The sequence below is a fragment of the Temnothorax longispinosus genome, chromosome 9 (genome assembly GCF_030848805.1).
Source record: "Temnothorax longispinosus isolate EJ_2023e chromosome 9, Tlon_JGU_v1, whole genome shotgun sequence".
Classification (NCBI taxonomy): Eukaryota; Metazoa; Arthropoda; class Insecta; order Hymenoptera; family Formicidae; genus Temnothorax; species Temnothorax longispinosus.
The window spans coordinates 18,295,181-18,309,934 of NC_092366.1; the positions used below are offsets into that span (position 1 = coordinate 18,295,181).

At 33.2% G+C, this 14,754-nt stretch overlaps 1 protein-coding gene across 4 annotated transcripts; it reads right to left on the bottom strand.

Moving 5' to 3' along the window:
• Positions 1-105: 105 nt before the first annotated feature.
• On the bottom strand, positions 106-13,920 carry LOC139819027 (protein phosphatase 1A). Of its 4 annotated transcripts, XM_071788161.1 has the most exons (6): positions 13,365-13,917; positions 11,785-12,706; positions 11,334-11,451; positions 8,328-8,445; positions 7,699-7,753; positions 106-1,824 (listed from the first exon to the last, which is right to left on the bottom strand). In XM_071788161.1, the coding sequence occupies exons 2-6, from the start codon at positions 12,595-12,597 to the stop codon at positions 1,807-1,809; spliced, it is 1,122 nt and encodes a 373-aa protein (XP_071644262.1). In that variant the 5' UTR covers positions 12,598-12,706; positions 13,365-13,917; the 3' UTR covers positions 106-1,806. The 4 variants fall into 4 exon arrangements, with proteins under 4 accessions (XP_071644262.1, XP_071644261.1, XP_071644257.1 ...); XM_071788160.1 differs by lacking the exon at positions 106-1,824 and having other exon boundaries at positions 3,371-7,753; positions 13,627-13,918; XM_071788156.1 differs by lacking the exon at positions 106-1,824 and having other exon boundaries at positions 3,371-7,753; positions 13,365-13,918.
• Between the last annotated feature and the right edge of the window lie 834 nt (positions 13,921-14,754).

Here is a 14,754-nt window from a genome sequence, read left to right on the forward strand (position 1 = left end):
TATGATGAAAATGCTTTTTGTGAAACATTTATCATCAGACATTAAAATTTCTTATAAACCGAATATTTTTTTTAGACGCTATAAGAATAAAAACACGAGAAAAGATGTGGGTAGACAAATAGATACTTATTCATTACAATGCTGCATAATTTTCTTATGCACATATCCAATTTTCTGAATAATGTTACAGCGTTTTATAAACATATGACAGAGAGGAAAAAATTTTCACAAATTACAATATTGAAATGTTATCAAACATAAATCTACATATAATTTAGCACAATTGTATATCTTATTTAATAACATATATACATATATATATATATGTATGTATGTATATATGTTTATGTGTGTGTGTGTGTGTTGGTGTATGTGTGTGTGTGTGTATGTGTGTAATTATTTTGACATGGTTGCTGTTTGTAGTATTAAAACAGGCGTTACCAGTACATATTTTAAATTAGATAATATTTAAGTTGGAGTAGATAATGGCAAATTTGAATTATACAAAGCGCAACAATTTAAATCACATTTTTGGAAATGTACAATAAAATGTATGAAATAGCGTAAGTATTTCATATGTATGTGGGCGTGTGTGGATGGGCGAATATACAGTTTTTATCTTACCGTAAAATGGCTATGTTTTATCTGAACAAAGATGCATTGTGATACCTCGAATAAACTAGGATCTGTTTTTTTATTGTTATTGCTGTATATTTAAGTAATATCAATAAGAAAAATCGCATACTTTTTAAATATATCAATAACGGTATGCCCATACCATTTTAGATCTTTTGTATCATCTTCAATATTTTGGAATAAACATGTAAAAATAATCTTTGTAGTGTTGTATTTATATATAAGTGAATGCATACCTTCTTATATATGTATATGTATATGCTACTGAACCAGTATAATAAATTCGCTAGTAGGCAGATCGAAGGAATAAGAAATGCCAGATAAATAAGTCTTGTATAATAGAAAAAGAAATACATAAATATTGGTTTCTATTTTCATATAAAAAGCAAAGAGGTTTATTTTATTTAGGGTCGAATAAAATTGCTTTAATTGCATAAGAAGTGCAATACAACCAAATATAATATAAAAAAATTAACTACGCCTTGAAGCCTGTTATGCATACAATTATACAGCAATATCAAGTGAAGAATACATCAATTTTCTACAGTTACATAATATACATTGTGTTTACATGTGAATTATGCTATGTTCATTTTTTTCATTAAAATAAACTAAATGTAATTTTACATGTATCAATCCAAAGAAATATATATATAAAATCCTAGAATAGCCTTTTTAACATTATGGGCAATATATTGGATTTCTAATTTAATAACCAAGAGTAATCTTATAATAATTTAACATTTTTACATAGTTATCAGTTACTTATGTAGCATAATTTTACTTCAAAGTTATGATTATCTCTGCTGAGGCTGATAAAATTTTATTACAACTAAACACATATCGTGAAGATGTTTCGTGTATAATTCGATGTATAAAAGGAGTAAAAAATGTATGTCTGAGATATATATATTAAAAGAGAATTTTCCCAATCTTTTTCCGTTTTACTCTTACAAGAGAAAATGCTTTGTACAATGTGTTCCTTTAACTACGCGTAAGTAACGACTTAAAAAAAAAACTGACATTATGCAATTACCACTCTGCACAGTCTCTGCTCATGTAGAGTACTCCATTATGACTCTTGATGATAGATATCTCATTTTCACCACTTTCGGATTGGCCAGTCTATTGCAATTTCGCATGTATGAAATCGTATACATATTGTATACATTAACTGCTCTGTGAATTCTGTAAGCACATCATTATATACTACTTTAATTTTTGCATACACATCTTTTTCTAGAGGTTTAATAGTCACATTATTTCGTTTCTTATGGACAGATATACCTTTGATTAAGTACTTTCAAAGATTGATTAAATATCCTCTAATTTGGCAAATTGTCATGTTATGAAAAATTTTGCACAATTTCTCGTAGATAAAAGTAATTGTGTACAGTTTTATGTTAAATACGAAATATTTGTACACAACTTCTTTTATCTACAAGACATAAGACAATACAAGAATAATGATATTGATATCATGTTATCTATATCTATATTTAAGCTTCCTAATTTTTAGCTTCCAATTTGAAACTTGACTTTACAATTATTAATCTAATCTTGAACTTCATATTTATATTTTTACGCAATACGAATATATTTAATTAATAATTTCACAAAGTTTGTTATATTGATGTATTAACATATATAAATCTAATAACAATACCACTATATAATATACTTAATATTCCAAATAAATAAATTACATACTTACATGCATTGGAATATTATTAATGATGATTAGAAGATTATTATTAAAATTTCATTAATTTATCATTTTCAGATATTAAGAACATCACGATTCCATTCATTATATTATAAGTGTAACGCAACAACAATAAACTTTTAACTACAATCTTGTCAAGTGACTTCTTATCATGAAAATAATACTTAAAAAAATAAAAATAGGATATTTACCTAAAGAACCGAAATTCTATATGTTTTCTTTCTAAAAATTCTTAACATACTATTTTGCAGTTCTTCAAATAAATAAAATATCGCTTTCTCTTATAGGATAATAATATTAAGATAATACACATTTCAATCATGCAAAAAATACTAGATAATTATAAAGTGGTATTGTCTAAAGGTAAATATTAGAGTGTTAAACACAATTTTGTGAAAATATTTTACCAAGTATTGGATGTCGGATATTCATATCGATTATTAATAATAATTATTGATTCATAATTATTGATAATATCAATAGCATATTTCTAGGAAAAACGTATTTACTAACTAAAGAAGAACGTAATATCAATATAAAAAAAATCTACTCAAAATTTTTTATCGAAAAACCTACATATATACATATAAACTCGGATCACTCCATTCTTTACGTTCTTATTTTTGATAGAAGTAATAATTGATAACTTTATCATATTTACTGCTGCTGTATCGTACGAAGGTTTTCTAATTAATCACAATAATACTACGGTGCAAAACACATAACTTTTTATTGTAAAAAAATAAGCTTCGCCGAATATTCAGGCAAACCTTATTTTTTCAGCGTAATCGTCTGTTTGTATAACAGACGATTATTACCATGTTTATCCTTTTCTGAACACTATAAACAAAACCATATTATTTGAAATAAAAATTAGAGCAGAATAATCCAAGTTCGTTGTAGGAGCAATGTAGCAGCTAACGACACATTTTATATTTAGCAAATTGCTTGGAAATAGGTAAAGCGTCAGAAATCACATACGCTTATTAATGGCGAAAAACGAAAGACTTGTTCCCATCAAATCATTTTAATTATGCGTATTATGTACAATAAACATAGACAGGTATTGTACAATCATGTCGACGACTCTACACACGACAATAATAATATATCTAAAATAGTAGCGTCATACCGCATTTAAAACGCCAAAAATTTTGCAGTATACGACAGGCGCTTATTGTAAGATCTTAGCTTCCTTTTCTGTTTCCTTAACTCTGTCTGTATACTTCAAACGCCGCATAAAAATGTGTGTTAATTCTAATGTTTCCATCTTGAAAACAACAATATACATGATTTCTTTTATGATTTTCTCTTACAATTAAATTAGAAAAAAAAAGATCAAGTAGAAGCTGTGATGTATCAAAATTTTAACAGCTGTTATTAAGCTTGGTCAGTGGGGATCTGTGTATCCCTGGCAGACTTGTGCTCTGGCTTAACAGAAGAATTAGGAAGGGCTGAAAAGACTTAACAAGAATAAAGAGTTATTTGTGATAGATTAGTGTTGTACAAACGTTCATTCTTTCCAAATTCATCAAAAATTGAAATAAAATTAAACAAATGTTTGTTTAATGTAATTTCTTCCTACGGAAACAACAATTGTACAAGATTTGATTCATCAGAAAAAAACATGACACTGATATTTAAAAGAAAGGATCTCTCAAGTGCCATAGATCATCTAGCATTCGTGAAGCACTGATTTAATAAGTGAATATTGCATGAAAGCTGTTTATTTAATGCTAATTTTTGTTTTTTAAGAAATTGAAAGAATTAAACATAATTAGGATCTAAAATGATTGTAATAAAGATACATATACGACATTACAACAATTCCCCAATGATAAAATTAGTGATTGCAAATTTTCTATAATCCTATAATTAATATTGTGAATAACATTTAAAACAATTAAAAGATCACAAAAAGAAATAAATGCAGTATAATAGTTATCTCTTCACTACAATTATGCAAATTGAACTTAACTGATACATAATTTTACATAACATAATATTAATAAAATACTACTTTTTTTGTTTTCCTGAAAGCATATATTTTACATAATTTTTTTGTCTTAACATTCGGTTCTGATGTAGAATACACACAAATATTGAAATATTAAAAAAGAATGCAAATATTGAAATGTTTGAAAAACATTGCTCTTTCATATAATTGCTTCTCTTTCAAATTTTATGAAATGTTCGACTTAATAATGTGAATTATATTCAATATACAGAATAGGACTATATGTTAAAAAAAGTCATTACAGAAATTTACTACAGAAAGATGGTGTAATCCATCCACATGTTAAAATTCGAACTCAAATTTTTATGAAATAAGTGACATGCATTAACAATAAATGATCAGTAGTGTTTGTAAATTACTATCAAATTAAGATTATGTGTTATGCCACCAAATATTTAATTTTTCATTAAAAAGCATGTCTCTACAGTTATATAGATTGTTTGCAACGAGGTGAAAACACATACCATTAATATGGGCGTTATATCATTGTCACTAGATGAGGCACGAAAGCTTAGTAAAAGGATATTCAGCTATCAAACTATCTTTATAAATTCGTAGTCTAGATACACTCTCTATAATGTTTCTAACCAGACTTCAATCACTTCAGAAAATTATAAAGCTTCACGTATATCTGTAATATGTTTATTCTGCAATTCACAATCTTGTGAAAATCTAATACTTCGTGTAGTTTTTGTTAATAAAATTAAGAAATGATATTAGTGATTAATAGACCGCGAAAATTCATGAAGTTTTCATGGTGAGCCATTCTTGCTCGGACAATCCAAGATTATTTCTTAACTAATAATAGTGGAAGGAAGGTCTTGCTCAGATTCTGTGAAAATGATTATATATTATTGTATCACCTCCATGCACATCTTAGCATTGTCCATCTGAGAAAACATCATCGCGGAATGTCATGAACTTTCGCGTCCTATTGATTAAATTTGAAAGAAAAAGTTTGAAGTACCAGCGAAATATATTTATAGTATCTTCACATTTCCATTTAATGAGACATCGTTAGTAAAAATAGAGGGTTAATCCGTTCTCTGTATAAGATTTATATATTTTTATTTCTACTATATTACTTAAAAAAAAGGGTAATAGATTGCGTGTTAACTTTGTTAATTTCGGGACATTCCTTTTTATAACCAGAAACGGTAATTATACTTTGGTACATGTATACTCCATCGCGTATGCACGAGGATGGCCTTGATATATAGTTTCCACTTTTGCCCTAAAAGATGCGTTTTTATATGCGTGGAAAATGATTACAAAAGTTAAAGATAAATGAGTTAATGCTTGATATGCGTTATTCCATTATTCATAAAGCTGATTTATGTATTTATATATATATTGGTGGTAAATGTTTTATTCTAACACTGTTGATTAAATTGCATACAATATGTTTGAATTGCATATTTAATAATATATTTACCCTATCTCCAAATATACATTAAATACAACAGTTTAATCTATTATGATTGGGTAGACAAATATAAAGTTGAATATAAAATTTATGAAATAACATTATGGGAAACTAAACTCAAGGCCTCCTTGTTAAGTGTGTTATAAGTGTATTCTCATCTTTAAAATTACTTGACGAAAATATCGGTACACTGTTTCTCAGATAACTCTTCTGTGTGTATATATACAGGACTGATAATTTTAAAACTAAACAATCAGTTTTCTTCCTACTCTTCTCCTGTAAAAAGTTTCTGTGTTTATGAAGTACATTGGACTGATAATTCCATAAACATCGAAAACTAATTATAAATGAAGAGTAGGAAATACCGATCGAAGAAGATATATATATATTCTGAGCGCTAATTTTTCCTAGATCTACAAAAATATATAATTGTATATCGCAATATTATGCATTTTTTTATCAACATGGCAAGAGGGTATGACAGAAATTTTCTACTGAATTCTTATTGAGTTCCATGAAAATCTCGCTTCATAATGTATCACGTATGTATTGTAATACAGAAATTTTTTTACAGTTTTGAGGAAAATACATTCTTGATAAAAGTAACGTTAAATCCTGTTCGCGTGTAAAAGAGCCATACAAGCGATATAAAATGTATACTCTGTTGTGCAAATTTCACAGTAATTAAATATTTAAAAACATCATTTTTTTTAAGTATCTCCAAATAAATGCGTACATAATAACATATTATGCTCTCTACATTTTTTTTACATATTTATATTAAACCTTACACCTTGATTAGTTTTTATATTATCTAGTTTTTTCCATTTTTATTCCAGCTTGTATATCTAATTTTTAGTGTAACATCTGTTTAACCCTCTGCTTATATAATAACTGTAATATAAACATTTTTTTCTTCCCTGAATGAAAAAGAAATTTATAAAATCCAACAATAGTGATAATTATAAAAAATAATTCAATGGTGACAAAAGTCCATAAATTAATTGGGATTACTTGTAAACCATGTAACACAATCTGCTTTACATTTTCTCCTGAAATATGCCATCAATTGTAAAAATGTTTTCTTATATCTGCATATAAAGCATTTCATTTGTTCGACTTTCTCATATTCTAAGTAAAATATTGTTCAAAATAATAGGAGTGCGTGTTAAAATTAAAAATAAAAGTAAATATTTTTAATTATCCTTAGTCCCTTTGTAATTGATATTTCACTTGTACTATTATTCCATTTAAAATTATTAACTGGCTTAATCTGCAAATTAATAATTTGCACAAAATAGTGGAACTTAGTTAAGTAAATATGTTCATTATCGATACAGCGCTTAAGTTTCAGCCATATTTCTAAAATAAATCTTGTGATATTTTAAGAGTAATATATTCCTTAGATAGATTCATAATCCCGGATAATGTTTCAATGGCTGTTGCGATTACTAAAGTTACGATGGATAAGGAAACTTTTGCATAGCTTGAGTTTTTAAACAAATAGTATAGATAGATGAATAGAAACACTTACAAAAGTACGTAATATTTAATTAATTTATACTGCATAATATTTAATTAATTTACGCACTAATTTACGTTGTGCCAATCGTGGGTCACTTTGTAGAAGTCTACTAATTATATGCTTTACGAGACTTACGAAACTTAGTTCTGTCAAGACTCACCAGTTTATAGTACAACATCGTAATTTTTCTTTAACACTGATAGGATTTCCTTACATTAGGGATTACTATTCAAATAAATGTTTCCACGGTAAATCTGCATCTTTATATGAATATGGAACATGTCTTATTATTATATAATTGTACATTTGATGCAGTTTAGAAAACGATCGAGGGTTAGTTATGTCAAAGGGATGTATCCAACACTTACAGAATGCGCTTTGCTGGGACACATTTCTCGAAACATTTTCTCGATGAAAGGTTGCCTGAAAGGAAAAGATAAATATGGTCATTGTACATTATAAAATCTCCGAGAGAGCAAGTACATTCAGGTGCATTTGGAGAAGGTCAAGTATAAAATTATTGGGCTCTCACGACAGATCTAATTATATTCTGGAATCTAGCCAAATTCAAAATTGGTAGAAGACTGTCGATTCGGTTGTATTTGGTAGTAGCAACGTTAACATTACCGTGAACTCACCACGGAGATAGTAAAAAGTTTATTCTCAGTTTCTATTGGCAAATATAACTAAATATGCTAAATATATTCTAAAATATCTTCTTCAAACCAATTATGTATGTGTATATATATATATATATATATTTGTGTGTGTGTGTGTGTGTGTGTACATGTTACGTAAGTATGATTCATCTTTCTCATATCAAAATTATGTAATATTCAGCTGTACAGAAACTAACCCTTTTAACAATGACTGCCAGTAAAACAAAAAATATTTAAAATTTAAAAAAAAACTTGTTACTAAGAATTTTTATATAAGTATTTAACAGTGTGACTATATATGATTTCTAAAAATTGTATTTTGATATTACTAAACTTACTTTGCGTGAAGACCACCACCAGGAGGCAGGTAAGGAAAATCTTGGTCGCTTCCTCTAAGAAGTTCAAGCATTTTTAGGTAGTCAAATTCACTCTTATCCTCCTCTTGGGCGATTATTTCTACAAATACAGAAGAAAAATATTAAGGTAACTCATATCTATTATTAGAAAGTTATATTAAATTTTAATTTATAAATAATATAGTAACTAATTATGTGTTTTTCTTAGATTATGTGTGCAATTCTAAATGCAACTATCAAAACATATGCATAATGAAAAGTGCTTAATATGACTCAATATTTAGAATTCAAATTTTACATAAATGTAATGATAGCGATTATTTGCTTTTTAGAACCACTGTCATTTTACGCATTCATGTGTAATTATATATAAGTGTATATTTCCATATATATTCCTCTCTATTAACAATAAATAATTTTAAAATAAAAATAAAAATCTGATAATCTGCTTGGAAAAATATAAACTATGCTTGTACATGTCAATTTATAATAATACCAATAATACAATGATTTTTTTCACATGCGGTTTGTCAAGATGCTTGCAGGAATATTATTAGCAAATGTAAAATAATTAGCAAATATCAAAACACACACGCACGCACATACAATACAATTGTGTACATGCATCTACTTAGGACTGGAAGAGTAGATTGTACATTACATTTCTTATGGAAACATACTCTTGTCTTAAGTAGATACATTTTAGTCGATCTTTCAACATATGATTGTCCACCTCTGGAATTGTATATCCTTCGGATATTAGTTTATGGGAAAAAAAAAGAAAATAAAATCTGTTGCAATGTTCCTCCATAAGAAATGCATTGCTATTTAAGTTGATATCGAAAGTATATAATAGACAATGTTAGAGTCTCGTAAGAAAATTTGCACCTACCTTATGTTTAGATGAACTTTAAGAGGAACAAACATAAACAAGAGGAACAACTTTCTTTCATATATATATAGTTTCTACTTAGAGATTTAGCTTTAGGTTAATTTATCAACTCCAAGGGTGGAACACATCTTTCAGCAACAATTTCGCAAAATATTTATTGATAACTTCTGTCATTACATGACGAAATAATATGTACTAATTTTATAATACTAGACTAATTTCTCTTTCTCTCTCTCCCTCTCTCTCTCTCTCTCTCTCTCTCTCTCTCTCTCTCTCATCTTTAAGAGAATGATATGAAACACATTGATTTAATTTGGTCATAAATAGGGCGCAGATGTTTGTGAGTTTTCACGATGAGCCTTTCCAGATGGACGGTGCCGAGATGTTGAAGAGTACAATCCATATGTAAATTTTCTTTCGATTAATTTAATAAAATCGTTCTTCTATTCTAATATTGCCGGGAAAACAGAAAAACAAACTCATTTTCGACCGAATAAGATGACTCATTATGAAATTTCAAAATTTTATGCCCTTTTTATGCTTAATAAATATAGCATTAATGCAACATTTTTAATAAATCATATATAGAGTTGGCTAAAATTACTATAAAATATTTTTCTCATGGAATAATATTATAAATATATATACTTTTCTTATATATGGGTTATTTTTATAATATTTTTGTATTACTATACATTAAGATTGTACTCGTATCTTTAAAGCTTTGTAACTTACGCACTTTTATAACAATATTAATATTTAGGAAACAATCATGATTGTATTACAATATAATTTAATACTCTTAATAACAGCCCTCTCATAGCACAAGTTAGTATCTTTGAGATATGTGTTACATTAGTCGGGTATACACAGTTTTAACGTGAGATCTGAGGAAATACAGATATATTTCAGCACATGAATTATTGCATCTATTGTCACGTACCATATACATCTATACTAAATTTAATTTCATAAGAAAATCAGTGAGCTTTGTATCGAGCTCATACAGAATTTTGAAAAATATAACAGATGCAATGTGAATAAAATTCATTGAAGTGAAACAAATATGCGCTTTTGCACACACAGGACGATATGAGACATCAACAGTTTATAAATGTTTTCTCATGTGACAGATATATCATACGAGACATCAACTTTATTAACCACAAAGTGCAACGTTAAAAAATGGGAAATCACACATTCGTGGTTATTATTACACATAATTTGTACAATAGATTGTGCAAGCTTTGGCATTTACATTTGGTTTTCAAATCACAATTAAAGTTAATGTAAATATTTTAAAGAGTTTTTAAGTTGTTATTTTATTACTGTACGCACATTAAAACACTGGAAAACATTTTTTTATCACTTTTGTAAAAGATTGCTTTGTGTGTAATGGACTAGTTATATCTTGTGGCACACAGTGATATGTAGATTGCAAATATAAGATTATTCTGAAAATAAAACTCTTGATCTCGGACTAGATTAGATTACATCTATGCGACATTGAAAATATTGCTGTTTTGAATTTTATATATCTATAAATTTTTAGAATATAGATACACATCACCTCTAATAACACAATAATAAATCAACGTTTGTCAACGACAACATTGTTCTAACGATATTATAATACCATTATTTTCTCTATCAAACTTTTAATTGCTTAATGCACACCACTTGTAACCGTATGCAAACAGTTGCAAGCTAATATACTGAAGTCATTCATCCTATTATTATGATTGGTCTCTTTCTATTCTTTTTTTCCCCACTAAGCTGCAGTATATGCAGCGTTGTAAATATCTAAGAATAAAAGAATTTATATTGCTAAAAATAGATTTTTCATATAACAACTTTCATAGTAATATTTTTATGGAGAATATATTTTTATATGCTTTGGCACTAATCAAATTCTTCACAATTGTGCAAATTTCTATTAAATATGGATTAGGAAGAATCTCTCATCTTACATCTATTTTATATCAACAAACATTAATTTACTATGTCATTTTCGTGATGTAAGTGGCATCGTGATCTTGAATTAATGCAACAACATAAAGAATATAATGAATTAAAATATGGAAAAGTTAAAGAACCTTTAATTTTCCTTGCAATTGCCATTTCCAGCACAGCCTCCTGCGTCTGAGCTTCAGAATTTGGTTTTGGTGCAGCCGGAAACGTTACCAGAACTATACTCATATTATCTCTGCTACCCTGTAATAAAATTTTAGATTGATCTGTGAGTGCATCCTTGTAAAATAAAAATATATCAATTATCATTATCAAAAGTCTTTTGCAGTTGTTCCATACAACTATAGTCATAAAGAAAACTAAAAATATGGTTCAGCACAAGTAGTATATCATTTTATCATTTTATAGACTAAAAATAATTTTTAAAATATTTCTGATATTTGTAATATTTTTATATAAAACATGAAATAAATAAATATAGCTATTTTGATATAGTCAAGGTACTTTTTACACAAAAATACATATGATACATGTCTAACGTAAAAAAAAATATACATATATAATACAATGAAATACCTTATAAAGACAAGTGTCTACAACCAGATTGGTAACTGCTTCTAAATCATCAGTTAGCTGCAGCCTTGAACGTATAAAATTACATAAATCTTCGTTGTTCATTACATCCCAAATGCCATCACATGCTAAAACTAGAAACTCGTCGTGTTCATCGTCCCTGTCTAGCACGAATATTTCTGGTTCCGGCGACACTAACTGCTCACAGGGGCCTCGATCTTTCAGATTTTTGTACTCGTAATCACCCAATGCCCGGGAAACCGCCAAAGATCCGTTAACTCTTTGGATCATTACGCTACCGCCCGCGTTCTGAATTCTCTCCTTCTCGGCGGGTAAGACGGGCTTGTGATCCCGCGTCGAGAAGACTGGAAGTCCAGCCCTGCAGAGTACCGCCCGAGAGTCGCCGCAGTTGGCGATATAAATATTTTTGGGTGATATAAATGCACACACCGCCGTGGAGCCGGACTTGTCTGTGCCGGCGCTCATCTCGGGCAAATCTCTCATCTCGTCGTCGAGTCTGAGGAATCCGGAGTGGATCCCTTTGATAACATCCTCGGCCTTAAACTCCTGCGTCTGCATTATACATTCTAATAAGTGTTCCGCACTGTGCGCCGATACCAGCGCACCCGCATGCCCGTCAAACACCGCGAAGTAGCTCCAATCCGAGAGGCCACCCTCCAAGCAGGGAATGGCTCGGTGAGCGTCTTCCATCTCCATTCGCCAGCCCTGCATGCTGGCGACGCCGTACCGCAAACCGTTGCCCGTGCCATGCTCGTTGCACTTCTCTGTCTTCGGAGTATCCAAAAACGCTCCCATATTACTCGTCGAATATTTATTGTACCAGCTGATTAATTTGTTCCTCGCTCTATTATTTGATTAGCATCATTCCTACCGATCCGCAAAATGCCACTTGTCTCACTCTTACCTAAAATCAAAAGCCTTACTATATTACAACAGAATTTTTCGCTCCGCACTATTGTTTCGTCAATGTTGGCCAATGTTGAAGCGAACGGATTCTACGAGATGGAATTTGAACGCCAATCGTTTGACACGGTGACGACAGGGCGTCGATAACGCGGGTCGAGCCGGTCGAGCAAGCTACTTGTCGTACGCGAGGGTTCAAATGACAAAGGCCGAGGTGAGGACGAACGACGTTACGGGAACGTCAACGACGCGACTGGAGCCCGCGTATCGAGCGGCGTTTTGGCAGCGCGCGCGTTATCGCCCGGCGTGAGTAAATCCATCGCTTACGCCACGCGTGGCCGCGCGCGAAGAAGCGATATATGCCGTCGAGTATTCTCGTCATTAACAGTGTTCTTTCTGCGTGATATCGTCCCGCGCGGCGGATAACGCGACGGATAACGCGAGCGAGCGGCGATGGCCCCGCGCGCTCCCGTTGCCCGACGACGACGACGACGACGACGACGACGGCGACGGCGACGACGCGCGCGCGAGGAACCTCTTATTTGGCAGCGGCGAATTTTCGCGACTAAAATAGTTTGCTCGCTCGCTCACACGCATGCACGCGCGCACGCACGGCTCCTGCTCGCGCGGCTGCCGAGCGTACGAAGCGGAGAACTTACGTCGGCGGACCGTGACCAAGGATCATCGTCGTTTCAGGTACTAAACGGGAAGCGTGCTCCGACAAACTGCCGTCGGCCGTCGCTGTCGCCGCTGCTGCTAGCCGCCGTCGCCGTCGCCGTCGTCACCGTCGCTCCCGCTCCCGCCGCCGCCGCCGCCGCCGCTGCCACTGCGTGGTATATCGCAGCGTATTCGCGGAGTTAATGCGCTCGCATCGTATTTTCGTGGGGCCGCGCGCGAACTTATCACCGTTGCACCACGTACTCGTTACTTCTCGCTCGCTGGCTGCTGCGCCTGGCTGGCTCGCTGCCTGGCTCGTGCCGTCGCCGTCGTTGCTCGTGCCTGCACACACAGAAACAACGAAATCGACTCCTCGCATGAATGGCGGATACACACGGCGGTTCGGCGGGACGCGCGTGCGCTGGTTTATTAATAGCGGCCCGCGCGCCGTCGTCACCGCCGGCCAATCGGCGCCGCGCGATTTCCGTTCGCGCCCGGCCGATATCGCGTTTTATAGGATCATCGCGCGAGGTAAAATTAACTCGCTCTCCTTCCCCCCCCTCTCTCTCTCTCTCTCTCTTTCTCTCTCCTTCCTTTTGTTTCTCTCTCTTCCTCTCTCTCTCGCACGCGCGCGCGCGAGGCACTGGAATTAACTCCGGCGAGGTGTCGCGCGAAACGAGCGTTACGAGCGCGATTTCGCGGCCGATAGATCTCGCGCAGTCACCGATAATTACTTGCGACGTTAATTGGCCGGTCGCGTCACGCGACCGACTCGTATACCCCCGCGTGATCAATTCGGCGGATCGCGCGTTTCCCCCGTTCGCACCGTCCCGTTCCCCCGTCCCCGGAGTATTATTTGTATATCCCAGGATCGGTTTATTGATCGGCTTAATAGCCGATGGGAATTCCGCTACGGCTGAGAACGTCAACGGGTCATTGGATTACGCGTTATCACGGCCAGATGCACTCCATTAATCCGCGTTTGTCCGGCGAGCGTTTGTCCGCCTCTCTTACACGAGATCCTATCTATAAGTGTCCATAAGCACGGACCGCCGCCCGCCGTCGCGCCGCCGCGCCGATTGAGGCGATCGGCTTCATTGATCCCCTAGCGCGCGCGAGGATGCACGCGCGACGTATATGCACCCGAGAGGTGTGGGTATATACCTCTATCGCACGACCCAGTTTCGAATAATTGTGAGAAAGTGGAACGTAAACGGCAGCCGTTCGAATCCACGCGATTCAGAAGTTTCCCCCCGCGCGACGCATGCGCGGAGAGGAGAGATCGCGACGTAGAGATTCTCCTTTTCGCTTCCGCTTCGAGGGCGGCTTTGATCAAATAAATATCTGTATTTGTTAAACATTTTTATCGTTTAATTTGGAAAGGGGCGTATT

Coding starts and splice junctions, on each gene's coding strand:
- LOC139819027 (XM_071788160.1), bottom strand. CDS start 12,597: ATGGGAGCGTTTTTGGATACTCCGAAGACAGAGAAGTGCAACGAGCAT. Junction 11,452..11,784: donor TAGACACTTGTCTTTATAAG/GTATTTCATTGT, acceptor ATTTTATTACAG/GGTAGCAGAGATAATATGAG. Junction 8,446..11,333: donor AATTGCAAGGAAAATTAAAG/GTTCTTTAACTT, acceptor CTGTATTTGTAG/AAATAATCGCCCAAGAGGAG.